The 19059-nt window shown below is 28.3% G+C and overlaps 1 protein-coding gene across 1 annotated transcript in view; it reads left to right on the forward strand.

Annotated features, from left to right (window-relative positions):
- LOC135929724 (electroneutral sodium bicarbonate exchanger 1-like) overlaps window positions 1-19059 on the forward strand; it is a 54875-nt gene that overhangs the window by 25295 nt on the left and 10521 nt on the right. Inside the window, exons 8-20 of the mRNA XM_065466428.1 lie at window positions 1524-1621; window positions 3950-4127; window positions 6634-6767; window positions 8923-9181; window positions 9447-9620; window positions 9890-10003; window positions 10222-10386; window positions 10594-10772; window positions 12765-12837; window positions 13397-13465; window positions 17661-17837; window positions 17889-18215; window positions 18488-18592. Coding sequence (XP_065322500.1) covers window positions 1524-1621; window positions 3950-4127; window positions 6634-6767; window positions 8923-9181; window positions 9447-9620; window positions 9890-10003; window positions 10222-10386; window positions 10594-10772; window positions 12765-12837; window positions 13397-13465; window positions 17661-17837; window positions 17889-18215; window positions 18488-18592 — 2052 coding nt within the window. The remainder of the gene's footprint in view (window positions 1-1523; window positions 1622-3949; window positions 4128-6633; window positions 6768-8922; window positions 9182-9446; window positions 9621-9889; window positions 10004-10221; window positions 10387-10593; window positions 10773-12764; window positions 12838-13396; window positions 13466-17660; window positions 17838-17888; window positions 18216-18487; window positions 18593-19059) is intronic.

Below are 19059 nucleotides of genomic sequence, written 5' to 3' on the forward strand. Positions count from 1 at the left end.
AATCAAGACCAGGATGCAATCGTTAATCGTTGACAAATTATCGCCAATTGCTTATCAAAACTTTAGAATAGGATACAAAATCGATGATCTTAGAAACAAGAATTCGTGAAAACAATCGTTAATCGCAGATCAAGCATCGCCTATCGTTGACCGAGATAAAGCACTTATCATTAGTTAAAAGAGAAGAACCTTAGAAACACAAAAGATTAAAATAATTTAACAGGAGAAAAGATGGATCGTGAATCGTTTAAAAGCATGCAATCAATACCAGACGAAGGCAAGAAACAGAATCTACCGGTGAGAAAAAGTAATCGAATACATACCACGACTATTGGTCTTTCGCAGAATGTGGGGGCTAATCTAAGTGGAAGGGTGTTGTAATATTCAAATTAGTTAAAGAAAAATGAATAAAAAAAAGATTTATTATTCAGATTAAATAAAGTTCAAGATTATTTCAGTTTGTCTTTTAAACATTATGTAAATGAATATGATAGAAAAGTATATATAATCGGAAATATTTTACTTAAAAAAAAGAGGATGATGTTACGAACTTAATTTTTTTATTTTAATTTTTATTATTTTAATTTTTATTATTTTAATTTTTTTAAATTAATTTAGTTTGATTATATTTTTAACTTATGATTTAATAAAGATTTAGTATCTTTTAACCTTTCTTATTTGACAACGATTTTAATCTCTCAATCCTTCTAAAAACATCAAAATGTTACACTTTTTTTAATTTTTATTAAAATAATTTATTTTATTTATATTTAATGTTAATATTTTATTCAACAAATAAACATATTATATGATATATATTTTTTATTTATATTATTATATTATGAAATGAAAAATGGATTTCTTTTATTTGATATTTTTTTAATTAAAAAAATGATATGCTACTATTGTAATATTATTTTTGTTACAATTTATTAGTGATTTTCACACGCCCAAAATTTTAACCTTCAAAAATAATTTTTGAAGTTCAAAAAGATTTTTAAACAAATTTAAAATCTTAAATCTTTTTTGAGAAATTCTTTTGTGAATTTTATTATAAATAAACAATCTTTTAGGTGAAATCTTTTATAGTTTTTTTATAATCATTTTTGTAAAATTATCTATTTTTTAAATATATTAAAAGTGGTGTGTTTTCTAAATAATATTTTTTAAAAATATTTTTATTTAACTTATTTATGTATATGATCTTTTTAAGGATAATAATTTAATCTGACAATTTTTATATTCGTATTGAAGATGTTCCTTGGAAAAATGACAATTATTATAATCGGTATCTTTAAACATATTAGATTTTTTTTACGGTAAAATATGTATTTTTAACATGTTAAATTAAAATTTTAATTAAGATGCACCATATAAAAGTGACAATTATCATAATCGTTATTTTTAAAGTTTTTTTAATTTTTTTTGACGTAAATCGGTTAAAATAAGTATTGTTAACATGTATTAATAAAACTTCAGTGAAGATATATCCTTAAATGATAATTTCCCTTTTTTTATTTAAGCTGAATCGAATTAGCAAAAAATGCGATAAAAACGGTTCTGAAAAAGACGAATTCAAGATTCTCGAGCACGAAGACAAGACTCTCGTTAAGACTGGCAAGTAATGAAAACACCAAATATTTTACTATATATCCTATATTTGGTATCACGTCAATTCGGCGCGTATCTAATACAGTTGCAATTTATTATATATTACTTAGTATAAAAAAAATAAGGATGATTAGATAGAAATCATTTTGATTTTTACAAAAATCTCAATTTTATTTACTAAATGTGTAATAATATCAAAAAAAAACAACCAATATTTATACCTATTTCTTTGGTTGACCAATTTACCACATAAGGTATGTAGATTAGTAGCCAAGTAAGCCGAGATTTAAGCATAGAAGAAAGAAAGAGAAAGAAAGGTTTGGACCTCTATCTCGAATCTTACATATTATTTTGGCTAGAATCGACCGTTTTTAAAAATAGACCCAGCCATGATCCAAAAAAAAATCAAATTAAAACTGACTCATTTTTTAGATTTATTAAAATTCCTTAAATTTTCTATTAATCCTTTTAAAAAAAATATGTTATGCTTAGGCTAATCTTTTCTATTATATAAATCAAATTATAAAATGAATATAGAAAATATAAATATACTATACAAAACATGCTATTAAAAAAAACATTATATTTGTAAATTAAAATTATATGCCATCCCCCTTAAATAATCATTAATCGGGCGATTTACATAGTCAGATACAATTAATATAATATTTTCAGCCGTATCCCGATACCTCTTTCTTGATCTCGGGGGTTGTGTACCAGAAATATATTGTTCAATTTTTGCTTCGCTTAACGATTGTTCTAACCGTAAGCATCTAAAAAATTTCCAAATAGAGGGATGGTGCGATGATAGCAGAGATGAGAATGCTCTATGCCAACCTATAGTAAAAAAATTGCAAAGTTATAAAAAAATGATTGTGTAAATAATGATTAAAAAGATAGCAAATTTTGGAAAAAATTACCTTCAACTGCATTATTTGTTTTTGGGATTCCCTCCAATGTAGCAGCATATCGATTCCATAGGGTAATTGGAAACCTTGGTGGTTGTCTTTCTCCATTACGAAGAATTTTCCCAATTCAATTCGCTTCATAATACGTTATAAGATTGTATAAGACCCTTTCATTATCTTGATAGGATGGTGTTTGTGTAAGTCCATAAAAAGCATCAACTACATCATCCACGGGAACAAATGCAAGAGAGAGCATTTGTCTCATCTTTATCTAAATAATGTGCTAATAACTCGCCATCACTCTGTATACGTTTCCAAATCGCTTGGGTTATATGAAAAAAAACACCCTCTTACAGTTATTGGCGAAAATGAATGTGTAAAGGCATCTATTTCGGTAATAGCGCTAAAATTGTGGGTACAATCGTTTTATGATATAAGACATCAGGGGAGTATATTATTTTTTAAACCGTGAAAAGGGGATTTAAGATTTAACATTATAGAACTTATCAGGGGGCTATTTCGGGGTCTATTTTTAAAAACGGTTGATTAAGATTGTAGCCAAAATAATATATAGGATTAGAGATAGAGGTCAAATCTTTCTTTTTCTTTCTTCCTTCTTTGCACAAAATCTTCAGGCTTGCATGGTATTGGCTACTTATCAACATACCTTATAATGTGGTAAAATTGGCCCATTAAAGAAATAGGTATAAATATTAGTTAATTTTTTTTTTCTGTATTACACATTTAGTAAATAAAAATTGAGATTTTTGTAAAAAATAAATATGAAGAAATAATTAATAATATACCAATATTCAAAAATGACGTCTATTTAATTATCCTTATATATTTATACTAAGTAATTTATAATAAATTGTCAACTGTAATAGATACGCGCCTGTTGACGCTTCGCCGAATGGCCGTGCGCTGAATTGTGCGACGAATTTTACACGCCGAATTGACGTGGAACCCCTTTATTTTGTATATCTTATCGCGTTTGCGTAGTGACTTAATTAATTTGCCATCTTTTCATTTGAAAGAGATTGAGAATTTTTGCATTAGCAAGGCGTTCTAAGAACTCACTTTCAAATATTTGGCCCCTTTACCTGGATTCTTAGCATTGATTGTAATCAATCTTTTTTTAAAAATAAATATCACCTTCCAAATTTGCTCTAAAAATTTGAGCAAAATATTATTGGACTACCCATATAAATATTACATAGTTAACCTAACAGCTGACGATTCATGATAAAACTGCTGCATTAGATCTTGCCAGGATCACCTTAAAATTTGAAATCTATTTTAAATATACCAATGTAATTCTTTTTTTTTAAAAAGGTCAATAACACTGATAACTTTTAAGCTAAAATGCTTCGCATATTAATACACATATTTTGTATGGATATATTAAACGACCAACAACTTCCACACAGGTTCTGTGGCGGCCTTAAACAAGACATAGAGCGCAAACTGCCTTGGTACTTTTGGAGTGACATAACTGACGCACTTTCGATGCAATGTCTGGCATCCTTCTTTTTCCTCTATTTCGCTTGCTTGGCGCCCATCGTGACCTTCGGCGGCCTCCTAGGTGACGCTACTGGACATAATTTGGTACGTAACATATGGTTCTATCTGGTTTAAATTAATTTTAACTAACAAAGAGAATTTTTTTCATGATTCAAATATAATAAATAAAGGAATTAAATAATGGAAGAGATAATATGAAATGAAAGAAAATAAAGGGTTAACAAACATGGTTATTTGCGAAGAATAACCTATCGAGAGTTTACGCATAAAAGTATTCTTACGCCTCGTTGAATGACCCCCCCCCCCCTAACCTTATTTAGTCTCTTTTTTTTTATCTACTTCGTTACATCTATCCTTATTTTTGGAGACCCTTTAAATCGGAGACTAAGTTTTGTCAATTTAGTTGTTTTTTTTTAAGAGTTTTTAAAGTGTATTAGAGAATTATCTTTTATGCCTTTCTTATAAAAAAAAAGAAGCTCTATAGGAATTGTGAACGAAACTGTTCAAAACGTGGTCTTTAACCAGTTAATAATCATCTAATTTTTAAGACTATTTGTTATTTTGATAAAATAAGCAATCGTTGTAAGACTGCATCATCTTGCTATTCTGTTATTGGTTCCAAACTACGTTTTAACCCAACTAGAAATTAGTTGTTTAGCTGATGGCTAGAATAAACATATTAATTCCGTTATAATAAGTGCGCGTCTTAGCAACATCAAAAAATTGACTTTATATTTAACGAGGATGTAAACCTTATCTTTTCTCTCTACTAACCTAAATTTCGCATTTGTTATCAATCGAGGATCTAAGAAAATGATAGATTAACAAATGTTAGGCAGAATGAATTTGAAAGAAAATAAGTAAACACGCATAGTCAAGGATTGTGCAATATTCCTTAGATTTTTTTTTTCAGCCCAAGCCCGCCACGCGCCCGATGTTATAAAACTTTCGACTGTTATATAAATGGAATTATGGAATATATTATTTTAATTTTATTCTCTAATATCTTTCTTTACTATAATTGATGCAATTGTATAAAAGATAATGTATTCATTTAATTTATTTTGTTATTATTTTAGATAATTATTTTGTTTTATGGAATCTTTAGTGTTGTTTATCTTTTTAAACCAAAGCAGCCCAAAATTTTTAATATAATATATATATATATACAAATTAAACTCCTTTTTATGAAGTTAAATGAAGTAAAAATCGCTAATCTCACCTTATTAAAGAGAAATTCTAATTTTAGTAATTTATTTTGATAAAAGAAGTGATTCATGATTTTTATTATAATTTTTTTAAGTTCGGCCCGATGTCTATATTTTTTTGACTTGAGTCCGACTTCAGTTAATACTTTAAAAAAAATATTATTAAAAATATCTATCATAATATTTAAAACACTATTAACATAAAAATACAATTTCATAAGTGTGTTCATTGTTTTTACCCCCTTTGTACTGGAAAAAAGTGTAAAAAAATATTTTTATTCGTTAATATTAGTAATTTAATAATAAATTATTTAAAAACCCTTTTTTTCGCTAATACAATTTTATAAATATATTATGCGTAAAATTTTTAAAATTATTACCATCACTCGGACAATCATATGATATTAAGTTTATTTTATTTTATTATATTAATTATTATGAAAAATGGAAACATTCAAGAAATCTAACCAAACTATTCATAACCAATTTCAAAGTATGATGTAAAAATGATAATGGAGTATAATATATCGGGACATAGAGGTGTAACCAGGATTTTGCTAAAGGAGTGGGAGGGGTGGGGGAAGCACAATTAGATAAATTTTTTCCCCGTGAATTTTATTAGAGATTTCTAGGTTCACTTCTTGTAGGCGTTTAGCTATTTAAGATTTTTATAAAAATAATTTTGGGTTTATGCTCGTTTAGTTTTAAAGGTTACTAAACTAACTTCTACTAATTTTTCTTTCGAATCTTTCCTTACAATGATATATTGCACGCATCTTGGGGGAGAGAGAGGGGGGTGCGGGGTGTGTAGGATGAAATTTTTTAATTGGTTTAAAAAGATATTTACGAGAACACGCGAATTTGCTCTTTACGCGCTTGCGTCAGGATGTAGTTTTTTTTTATTCATTTAATACCACGAGAAAATTAAAAAATTAATATTTTTTCGGACTTGGGGCCAAAGATTGGCCCTGCAGGATTCTAGTATGCATCCCTCCTATATAATTGCTATAATAAACGGATTATACGTAGGATAATTCATAACACATTCATTTATTCGTACAGCGATGATCATTCATGACATATAACAATAATGGCCAGATATATAATTATGATAGATATTTCTACATAGCAATAATGTTAGACAGTTAAACATTACCACCCGATTTTATCATGCATATACAATATATATAAAACATATCTAATTAACGAATATACTAATTCATAATATATAAATAATATAATACCATACATTTACACAGGTATTTCCATTATATCAATATTATCTATATATATGTATTGTAATGCAATTATTCGTGTAATTTCTACATTACCACAATTACCACATGCAGAGATTAATTGTATTTTAAAAAAAAAACAATCAGGCTACGATAGAAAGCTTATTATCTGGGGCCATATGTGGTATAACATGGGCACTCTTTGCTGGTCAGCCTCTCACCATAATGGGCAGTACTGGACCTATACTCGTATTTGAATCCATCGTATTTTCCTTTTGCAGGTATACCAGGAATTTAATTTAAACGATTTCTAAATTATCTTCGTTTTATTTTTCAAAGTAGTATTTATTTATCTAAATTCCACTTGCTCACCGGGATTAGTATAAAATAGCTGCAAAATATTTTTTTTATTAAATACGTATTTTTCTAACCCTCTTGTTACATATCGATCATACCCCAATCCAGAATTTCGGATCCAACTCATTATTATAGTGTAAGGTCAGTGGCGTAGCTACAAGCGTGGTTTTCGGGTTTAGACCCCTCCCAGAGCAAATTTAAGATTTAAAAGTGACTTTATATCAAATAAATACCATTAATATTTTTATTTTTCTGGTTTTGATGTTTGTGGAAGGGTATTATATTACCATTGAAATTATTCTGGGTAGTATTATTATAAAGTCCATTGAAAATAATTTACTAAATTATAATAACATATTATTCATGCATTTATTTATTATCAGGATTTTATATGTATGGACCCCCTCTAAGAAAAATTCCTAGCTACGCCACTGTGTAAGGTTAAGATCGGGCTTAACCGTAGACTTACAATATGATATACATCAGAGCCTGGGGAGATTAAACTAGTCTTTCTGGATTTAATTCATTTCCGTTTTTTTAACCGGGTCCAGTTTGATTTTTAAATTTATTTTTTACCACAGGCTATCCCTATTTTTTTTTTTTTTTTTTTTTAGAATTGAAATATTCGTAGGTAAACAATTCAATAAATCTGGCCACCATTTTATGATTAAAATTTTGAATTCCACCTTTCAATGCACTATCTAATTATCTCGTTTAAATAAAATTCCCAAAAATAATCATCGTATTGATCATCCTCTTCAATCTTCTAGAAAGAACCCTTCATTTATACCTATTTTACGAATTATATTTTATATGACTAAAAAAAATTTGACATTATAAATACCGGGTTAGCGACCTGAGGAGTATTTGATTTTGGTCAAATACTCTAAAAAAAAAAGCTGGGAAAAAAAAGTGTTTGAATAAATAAAATAAACGATATAAATGCACGTGATCACAATTCTTCTTATTTATTGGTTCCTCAATATCGGGAGGGAGCATCTAACCAATAGAATTCAATGAAATATGTTATATTAATACAAAAATTAGTCGTTTTACAAGGTGGTGGATGAACAAAATATTTCAAGTGATATCAAAAATTTCAGTGGTAAAAGTGGCATGTTTAATAGCAAATAATGTTATATAAGCAGTAACTTTTATAAAAAAGAAATATCAAATTCTGGCCTCAAGTTAGTGGAATGAGCTTTGCCCACAATGCCCATTATAAGAGAAGTGACATTTTAACAATTCTTAGTTATACTTCTTCAGAAAGAAATTGGTCGATTTGGGTTAATATTTTTACTGTAACAGAAATCGATTAGAGATCTCGACAACAGGAAAATGGATTAAAAATATTAAGGAAAATGAATAAGAACAAGACTCTGCCATGGAGAGCGAAACATCAATTTTTGAATGACAAATGAATTTAAAAAAATATTATTAAATTAATATCATAGACTCATTTCATTTTACCATTATATACAAAATAAAGTATATATTGACTTAAAAACACGTTTATTTGAATTTGACCGGTCAAATATTGGTCAATCGACCAAAGCATAATTGGCTGGTCGAATACACAACTCTGCTAAAAACTGTATTAAAATGAAAATTAAAAAAAAAAGCATAAATGTTAAATCAATTAATTATGGATTTAACAATCATAAAGGAACCGTAATTATATTTAATAAAATTTTATATTTTCGTCTAATAAATATAAAATTCTTTCGCTTCCTTGGTGATATGTCTAATCTTACCCCCAAAGACTTTATAAAAACATAAATGTTTAAAAAAAACGAGCCGTTAGTGGATGTTACTATTGAAATGAAAAATAAAATTGTTGAAGTACTTATATTTTTTTAATTTTTTTTTTTAAACCTGGATAAGCGGATTGATTGTCAGTGTTTGGGGGGGAAATGAAGAGACACAAGTATAGTCCCGTATTTAAGATCTAGCGAGGGCCCAAGAGATGGTAGTCAAACCATCGGATCTTAATTGTTTACTTGTGAATAAAGATGGTTTGGGATGTGAGAGAATTATCCTGAAATAATTACAAATTTAATATATAATTCTTTTTTTTAGAGATAAAGGCCTAAATTATCTATCCTTCCGTTGCTGTATAGGCCTATGGACCTGCCTCATACTACTCGTAATGGTAGCTACAGATGCTAGCGTGCTGGTTAAATACGTTACTCGATTCACGGAAGAACTCTTCGCTTCTCTCATAAGTCTCATTTTTGTGTACCAAGCTTTTAAAAACATTTACCATATTAGCAAGGAATATCCCGTCATTAGACGGAACCCCCTACCTCCAGGACACCCTTTTCTAACGCCTTCCAACGTAATACACATCATCTTTGTTATTTAAAGGAAATATATCTATGCTTGCTTAAAATTTAAATTTTTGCGATTTTGTTCGTATTTGTAACACGGTTTTTAGTTTGAGAATTATATTTAAAATACAAAATAAACATCTCGATATTTTTTTTAAAGTAAGAATTTCTTTGGTTTAATGTATATGATAGAAAGGTCCGAGCCCTATTTACTTAATTTTTTTTTTAAATATATAATTTAAATTTAACCAATAAATTCCAAAATTTCACAAGATATCCACTTTAACGTCGAATTATTCCATTGCCATTGCTAATTTTACGGACGGCGATCACGGGTATCCTCATGTTTCCGACGTTTTTTTCTTGTCCGTCATCCTCTTCCTCGGCACCTTTTTGTTGAGCTTTGTTTTTAAATCTTTTCGGAATACTACATATTTCTCAATGAAAGTAAATGAAATTCAAAACGAAATAACATTCCCTTAAATTTTTCTATAATATAAAACCGAGCGTATAAAAAGTTGTGACTACGAGTAAATCATCCGGATAGAGATGTGGTAAAAAGTAGAGAATATAAATAAGGTTAATGGTTATATCGGCATAATTTCATTACACTGTTTGTTATGTCAACATAATTTCATTTAAATTGAATTTTAATTATTATTTCTTAACATCATGATTTTACGATAATTAAACGTTATTATATAACAACCTAACAGGTTAGGTACACTATAAGCGATTTCTCCGTCCTATTTACGGTACTAATAATGATCGGACTAGATTTCTATTACGGATTGGCTACACCTAAGTTATTGGTTCCTAGCAATTTTAGGGTAATTTCTTAACACGTTGTATTATATCATCCATCCTGGCTTTCTCTTTAAATTGACTGAATATAGGTATTTTATTATAAGTTTTTGATCTTTTATGGATATAGTTCTTGATATTTGTAGTTATTTATTTATCTATTTCATTATTTTTTAAATAGAAAGAATTAATATTTAACTTTTCCAAAATTGATATATTTTGAAATTAAAAAATTTTTTTTAAGCCCACTTCTCCTCTGAGAAAAGGGTGGTTTATTAACCCTCTAAGCGAAAATCCTTGGTGGACGTCCTTAGTTACAGTGTTCCCGGCACTTTTGGCAACCATCCTCATTTTTATGGACCAACAAATTACAGCTGTTATTGTTAACCGGAAAGAAAATTTACTCAAGGTGCTATACTATTGTTATCTTTTTTAAATTAAGAGAATTATGCTGCTTTCTATTGAGATAAGGTAGGTTACAGGAAATCTATAGCTAAGGAGGAAATATTTTGAAAAACGTACTCTTTTAAACATAAACTTATTCGCCATTTAATCTATTCTGTAATTATCTTCTTACTATTTTTTTTAAATATATGACCCGATGAATTATATATAGAAAGGATGTGGTTACCATCTAGATCTACTTCTCGTGTCCCTATTAGTGGCTATATGTTCCTTGCTTGGAATTCCTTGGTTTGTGGCCGCCACCGTACTCTCCATAACACATGTCAACAGCCTCCGGGAGGAAACAGAATGTTCGGCCCCAGGAGAGAGGCCCAAATTCCTTGGTGTCAAGTAATTAAATTTATATAAAAAAATTATTCAAGGATAGAAGAAAAAAATTTGTTATAAGAGAATTTTAAAAGTCTAGGAGTGTATTTATTGATTACCGTTAAAAGGATAATGTTTATCGATTCTTCAAAAACATATTCCACTTTATATTTTCACTAATTTCATAAACATCATCCCTTAGAACTTTTCAATCACAGTTTAGATAGACATTTTAATCGATCCTTTTAAAAGGTTCGAATCACGATCTTTGCTAAAAATACAGATCAAAATCCGTAATTAAAGTTTTTTTTTAGCAAAAGAATCATTCACTCAAAGCTCTCACGGAATAATGCACATATTTTTATAATCTGGATCACTTTATTTTATCAAAATCTTGAGAATATATGCCCTATCCAAAATATACCAATAATAAAAAAAAAATTTATGGTGTTGATTTATTGTAAACAATATTTTATAATTATATAACTGCACCAACAATTTTAAAATTATATAACAACTGCACCATGGCGGTAGATTAGGAATTTATTAGGAGGAAGGGGGGGGCGGGTTCGATCCCTAAAACTTATTTACTTGGCCCACCTTTTAAACGATCTTAGTCATTTTCGATTTGCATCTTTTTTAAATATGTAATATCTATATTATCTTACTTAAAATTAACCGAATTGGAGACGCAAATTCTAACGCTTATGCCGATGCTTGGTGCTCTATTAGTACTTATGAACGCTCTACCCAATATGGTAGGCAATATAAAGGAAAAAAAATTATTAGTAAGCCTTATGATTGATAAGTGACTGAAAGCATTTTATCTGAAAATTTGTTGTAATGTTTGTGCTTTAAGCCTATATTTTAATTTAATTTGTGGACATTGTTAAAAAAAAGTTTAAAATAAGAAAAAATTGGCATCTTGCTATAGAATTGAAAATATAGGAGAATGTACTATTTACGCTTACATTTATTGCCTAAACTAGTTTTGCGATCCCAGGAAGAAACGAGTTTTGAACAAAATGCTAAATATAACGTCACGTTTTAATCGTGAAATGAAGCAAGATTTTGCGAACATTGATTCTGAAACTTCAAATTATTCTGTAGTACTTAATACATTTTATCACTTTAATCCGTTTTAGTAGATGGTTTATAAAAGGAGAAACAAATTATTAGAAGCACGAGTGGGAGAGATCGGGAAGAAATTGTGAAGTTATTTTTAATTCGCAACAACAGATAAAGGTCACATTTAAGACAACTCTCGCTTACTTAGGCAATTATTTAAAAGGCCTATAAATATATATTGAATAAATATGTTAGTTTTCTTCTAATAAACGCGTTCGCGATATACGCGTGGATTCGCGGTATGGCTTTCTCGTTAATAAATTCGCGCTGCTATGAAGGCGCGATATAAGTTTCGCTATAAAAGTTCCGCTAAAATGTGTTCACTCCCAAAGTTTTTCGCGCAGATCAATTCACGATATCGTCTTCGCATTAAAATGTTTCGCGGAATTGGTTTTCGCGATATCGCATTCGCTCTACTTCTCGATAAACAACATTTCCGATCAAAGTTTCGCTGAATTGACATGATACGAGATTTTACTCTAATTTTTCTTAAATTTTTACGGCTTCTTGTTCTGGTTAGAAAAAATATATCTGTAATTATCTCATTAGAACCTGCTGAGGGTGTGACTATTTTCTAGTGAGTTGTCCAGTGATTTTATCGATTCACTTTGAAATTAAAGTTTTTAAAAATTTAATTTTGACTTAGTGTCGGGCTCGATTTTTTAAGTAAGTTTTGACGAATTTATATACATTTTTAGGGCCGGAACCCAAAATTTTAATCGAGAATATAAAAATATTAATTTTTAGCCCGTTTTTTTTTCTAGGCCCCCGAGCAGCAAGGGGATTTTAATCTGAATCAACTAAAATTGTTATCACGGCATTCAAATATGCTTATCTCATATGAATACGATTACGTATATTTTATTTTTTGTATCCTATCCTTTACAGGGAACAAAGACTTACCGGATTTCTCATATTCGTGTTCATTGGCTTATCCGTTACGATGACTAAATTATTGCAAGTTTAACTTTTTTTTGTTTATTTTAATGAAATTTAGGAGGCAGATTTTTTTTTGGAAATAAATTGGTATAGAAGATGTTTTAGAATTTTTCTTAGGAATGAAGTTGCTTTATTAGAGTCTTTCATCTTAAATTCTAATGTAAAACTGCATGGATCCCCTAACGGCGGAAACTCTTTTTCCGATTCGGAAGTTTGAAAATGGACGATATGTGAAAAACCTATATTTTATAAATGTAAAAAAAATTAAGATAATCAAATATCCAAATACTATGACGATTCTTCACAATTCCTTCTTTTCTATATCTTTAACGATTTTTATAATTTAAGTGCACAAATTATCTTCGTTATCTCAAAAAATATTTAAGTTATATCATTGATCTGACCTTTAACCACTTGATAATAAAAATTGAATTATCCAAATATCAGGATCTTAAGCTTTAGTGATAGGTTATAAGTTAAACATTAAGCTACATAACATTACTATTTTTATTAAGAATTTTATGATAGCTAAACCATGGATTATACAAATTTTAAACAAAAAAAATATATTACGAATATAGTACATACCTATGCCCGTTCTTTACGGCATTTTCCTATATATGGGGATTTCTTCCTTGAAAGGTGTTCAAGTAAAAAAAATATATAATATTTAATTTTAAATTAAAAACTAATTATCGATTCCACGTCTTCGTGAGAAAAAAATAATTTGGAGGAAAATACCAAGATTTATCTGGTCCAAAATATTTTCTCTAACCCTTTAGAAGCCTCCCCCCCCCCCTATGAAATATTCATGAGGCCGCATTCTATTATCGCGTTGTCTTCCATTTATATAGACATTGGCCAAATAACATTCCGTGTATTTTAAAAAATTTTAAACAGAATCATTCATTAATACATTATAAATTTTTATTTGTATATAATAATTAATATTTGTATATATATTTATATACATATAAAAAAAAAACATTTTAAGAAAATAAATAAATATAGTATTGGAGGATATGTTTGTGACGGTGTTAAAAAAAAAAATATTGAGGTTAGGAAGGATAATCTTGTGGGGAGAGACTGCCTATGAAGCTAATATAATTAGCCTTGTGAATTGAATAAACCATTCATTAAAATTAAATTCAATCTTTTAAATGGGCTTTCTTTATCTAACTCCTGTCAAATATTGGAACAGTGTTACATTTTTTGTTAACAAAATTTTTGTGATCCAGACCTAAGCCTAACCGCGGGTATCAAACGTTATTATTTCAGAACCTAAAACAGTTAAAAAGTTTGTCTTGAACCTATCCCCCAAAAAATATTTACAAATAGGTTTCTTTTCGATATCTTAACTCTTGAAGATTATTAATAAACTTTTAATTGATAAATATCAGTAAATATTTTTTTAGATATTCTTGTATATTTGCTTATTTGAAGGTGCAGATATCTAAATTAGCATATGTGTTCTCAACCATAAAATCTATTCTTTCTTTATATATATATATATATATATATAATTTGTCAGAAGAGAATTTTGGAAATATTTTAATTATATATACGGCTCATTGTTTTCTTAGTGATACTATTTTAAAAATATGCTTCTCTTACATAGTTCTAATAATTTTATATGCGAAAAGGTTCAAACAAAATTGAATCCTTAATATCTAAGAAGTAAAATAAATATAGTAAAGTTGTTATAGAGATAAATTTTGGTAACGGGGAAGAAAATTAATAGAAAAGACCAGGGCTAGTCCCTTCAAGGGGCTTGTCTTTAACGAATTTTATTTTAAAATCAGAAATGTTTAGAAATACAAATTTAATTTATGTAATATCATTTTATAATATGTATATTTGAGGCAAAAAAATATATATAACCTTCAGTTATTTAAAAAAATTTATGATAAAATGTGTTTTTTTAGTCAAAAATTAATATGTTTTTACACAACAATATAAAGCGGCATAAAAATATGAAGAGTTTTTAAATAATAAAATTGGCATTATATGAAATTTAAAACTCTCTCATCCTATTTCAGAAAGTTTAATAATCATAATCATGTTTAAATACATTTTTAGAGAGTATTAATCATATTGGTAGGTTAAATTAGATTTAGTCGTTGTTGTGTAAATTCTTATATTTGTATTAATTAAATTATGTAAAAATATGATATATTTATATAATGATATAAAATAAGTATTCTTTGGCTAACTACGATAGATTTAAATCAATTCCACATGATAATGTTAATAGAATTATAAAAAAAAAATATAAAAATTTTTTAACATTTTAACATTTTAAAATTCAAAAAATATCATATTTTGTTCATTTTCATGTCAAATCAACCAGATTCATCAAAATTAATTTTTTTTTTAATTTGAAATTAATATTTCGAAATGAATATGATGTCTAATTTTTAATTTAAAAAAAAAATTAATATCCGTTTATTATTTTATTTAATAATTGATTCAACAAATCGATATTTATTTTTAAAAATATAGCAATTTTTATACTTTAAGAATAATAGATGGTCATATTATAATAGTTTTAATCTGATAAAAGTCATTTTTTATATTGCTTATAAATATTTTATTGTATAACCACAAAGTATGTGGACAGAGTTGAACCTCATGATTTGGTGCTTATTAAATAGTATGAAAGTTATTACTAGTTTTATTTGCTAAGATTCTAATTTATCATCGAATTGTTTTAAAGATTATTATCAATTTAATTGATAATATTTTCAATATTTTTCGCTGATAAAACCTATAGATAAATTGAATTCCAATATAAATTATTTACATCGAAATTTAATATTACCGATTGTGACACAACTATGAAGGGGCATAACGGGGTAAGTCTAAACCATTCTCTAGAACTCGATAAAATCAAATATTCCATATAGAACTTTTAATTCTGTAGGTTTGTAAACCGATTTTTAGAGGTTCGAACCGAACCGTTATTCGTTTCGATTCGGATACCTGGATAAAAGTCAATCATTTTATCGCTTTAAAATATTTAAGTGTGTATATTAGAGCTCTGCAAAAGTAGGTTCGGCGTTTATATTTTTTTAAAAACCGGGTTCGGACTATTCGAGCTCACTATTTTTTAAGAAAGATCGAGCCGGGTGGCAAAACTTTTTTAAAACAATTTCGGGTTTTGCTGGGCTGAGTATTGTGGCCGGGCCGGGCTTGAAAAATTAGGGCCCGATGCAGATCACTAGTGTATATATAATATAATAAAACAATCACTACGCATTATTGTTCGTGAAAGTTTTGAAATCTTCACGAATTTGGCCCTAAAAATATTTCATAAAAGGAATTACAAGGCCTATCTATCTTGTGAGAATTCTTGAGGAGATGATGTATGTTCTACTGGTGGGATTAAGGGGCAAAACTAAAATATCATCTACCAGAGGAAATTTAAATTAGGCTGAATTTCTTCATTTGTATCAATTATAAATTATTAACCATCATTTGTCATCATATAGACATGTCACATGTCCATTAATATTTTTAAATATACTTTCCTCCTCATTTAAAAACGAAACTTGATTTTATGTCGGTTGATGTATTTTTTTTTAAAAGTCTATTTTGATTACTGGGAATAATCCCGCCCCCTGTGTACTTTCAGTTTTATTTAAATTTCCTCATAGATGATATTTTAGTTTTGATCAAATCTCATATTATCTCGCTGATCAATCCTTCTACTCTCTCCGGAAGAACATATATTATTATCTCCTGAAGAAATCTCACAAGCTAGCCAGGCTTTGTATTCTTTTAGTGATAAAGTAAAATTTAATTAAATTTATATCTATCATAATTAGGCAAAATTCGTGAAGATTTCAAAAAAAATTTATGATCTTAGTTACAAATTAATATGTATATGTTGGATTCGATAAAAAAAATACTGGTTTAAGTTTGGTTTTGAATCCCTGCTTTTATTAGCTTAAAACTATTATATAAAGCACCATCTATTTTTTTTTTAAAAATTAAATATCCAGTCGCCCTAATTTTTAAAGAAATTATCAAAAAAATAGTAATGACAAATAAAAAGTTTTAATGTTATCCCCATAATTATCGACTATTGACTTAGCTATTAATAAATATTAGATTCAATATTCGATCTTATTTAGTTTTAAATTAAAAACTAGTTATTTAACATCAGTAAAGAGGAAAAAAAAGACATTTTTTGGTCCATTTAACCCCAATTTGTCCGTTGATAAGTTGCTAACACGCTAACGTTTTGCTTATGATCTTATGTGAATATATATAACCAGTCTACAAATTTTTATCGCCATTAAGAGGGGTCATCTGAATTTGTACGCGAATGGTATATAAAACATTGTCCTTAAAAATAACGGAATAATAATATTAATTATCCTATAGGAGACTTAATAAACCGTTCGAATCTACAAGCCCCGGTTGTGGCAAAAAATCTACTTTTACATGGCACACTCTTGAGAAATAAAATAATAAATTTTAAAAAAATTTATCAATTAGGTAAGTGTTAGGGCTATCTCATGGTAATTTTATAAATTCAAATACAAACAATTATTCTAAGATTTAGCCGTTTTCCAAACAACGTTTTTTTTAAAGCGGTTAAGACATGTATGTTTTCGGTAAATTTTTCATTTCCAAACAAACAATAATAATTGATCGAATCGATATTTTATATAGTATAATATTTGAAAATAAACGTAAAGCTGGCTAAATGCTTTTTAAACGTATTTGTATTCAAAAGTTATATTCATATATTATTTTTTTTTTGAAATTGTATTTATATTTACAATTCTAGTACAGTTTTTTTTTTTAAATATTTGCCCAACTCGGTATTTTTCCCAGTTCGTACAAAGGATATCGATATTCTTCATGCCTCAAAAATATCAACCCGACTACATGTTTTTACGGTCCGTTAAAACATATCGCGTTCACATGTTTACAGCCATACAATTGTCATCACTAGCCGCGCTCTGGGCCATTAAATTGTACAAGTCCATCTCCATATGCTTCCCCATTATGGTAGATACTCATAAATATGTCCTAATTTTTAAGCAATAATATGACACACAGGTAGTCGCGCTGATTGGCATCCGGAAGCTCATGGAGAAAATATTTACCGCCAGAGAACTCGGCGTTTTGGACGACGTAATGCCCGAGTCAGAAAAAAAGCGGAAAAGTACGGATGTTTCTTTGATAAACGACAATAACGGTTCTTCTGACCCACGGTTTACTCAAAAGTCCGCCAAAAATCGAGTTGGTTTGAGACACAGAGGTGGGCGATCTGTAAATAGCGGGTTGATGGGCAGAATTCTCAGCCTTTTCCGATCTGAAACCGGTGTTTGTGAATATGAGCCCGTTAAAGCCAACGCAGCTACCCATGATGGGGACCGCGATGCTGTTAATTTATATATATTTTTCTAATTCTACTTTTTATGTAACGGGAGGGGCTATTCGATAAGTATTTTTTTTCAGAACGACCTTTTTATGGTTCATAAACATTTAATTACAAAGTTTAACTAATAGTTTGTATAGAATGTTTAGATTGATATGAAGCCATAATATTGTTTTTTTTTCTCTTAATATTTTAATACATATATTGAATTGAATGAGATTGGATATTATGAGAAGGTGTTTGGGCCATAAAAATTATTTATTACACCGATATATAGGACAATTCCCTTGTAAAAGTTTCGATAAGGCCTCAGAATTTAGATAGTGAATCGAACAATTTTGACGAAGAAACCAAACATTTTGATCAAGACAGTGATGCTGAAGTAGAGATTTATGTATTGTTTAAGATATAAAATGGCATTTCAAACATTATTTTATTCAATTTTTTATATTGCGCAGATGCCTCATTTCGTAAAATTTCTTAATTTATAGGTAGTGTGTTTAGATTGCTTGGTTGGGCCTAATTGCCATGATTTTTGGTCGAAAAAATGAACTAGAACCAACCCAAACTAACTTATTAAATATGCTATTTTATTGTGAATTTTTTTTGCTCAACCATATTTTTATGCATAGAGGACGAGTATTTTCAATATTAGTATAGAAATAAATATCTTTAAGATTATTTATTTTTTTTTTAAAATTGTTCTCTCTTTTATACTATATTCGATAATTTTTACTTAGGAACTCGAGTTAACTAGAGTTTTGATCGAATTTAAAAACTAGAGGACGAGTAGTTCAATTCAATATTAATTTAAATATTTTGCATCGAATTCGACCGGGCTAATTTTAT

This window comes from Gordionus sp. m RMFG-2023, chromosome 5 (assembly GCF_954871325.1).
Source record: "Gordionus sp. m RMFG-2023 chromosome 5, tfGorSpeb1-WG-v2, whole genome shotgun sequence".
In the NCBI taxonomy this organism is placed as follows: domain Eukaryota; kingdom Metazoa; phylum Nematomorpha; class Gordioida; order Chordodea; family Parachordodidae; genus Gordionus; species Gordionus sp. m RMFG-2023.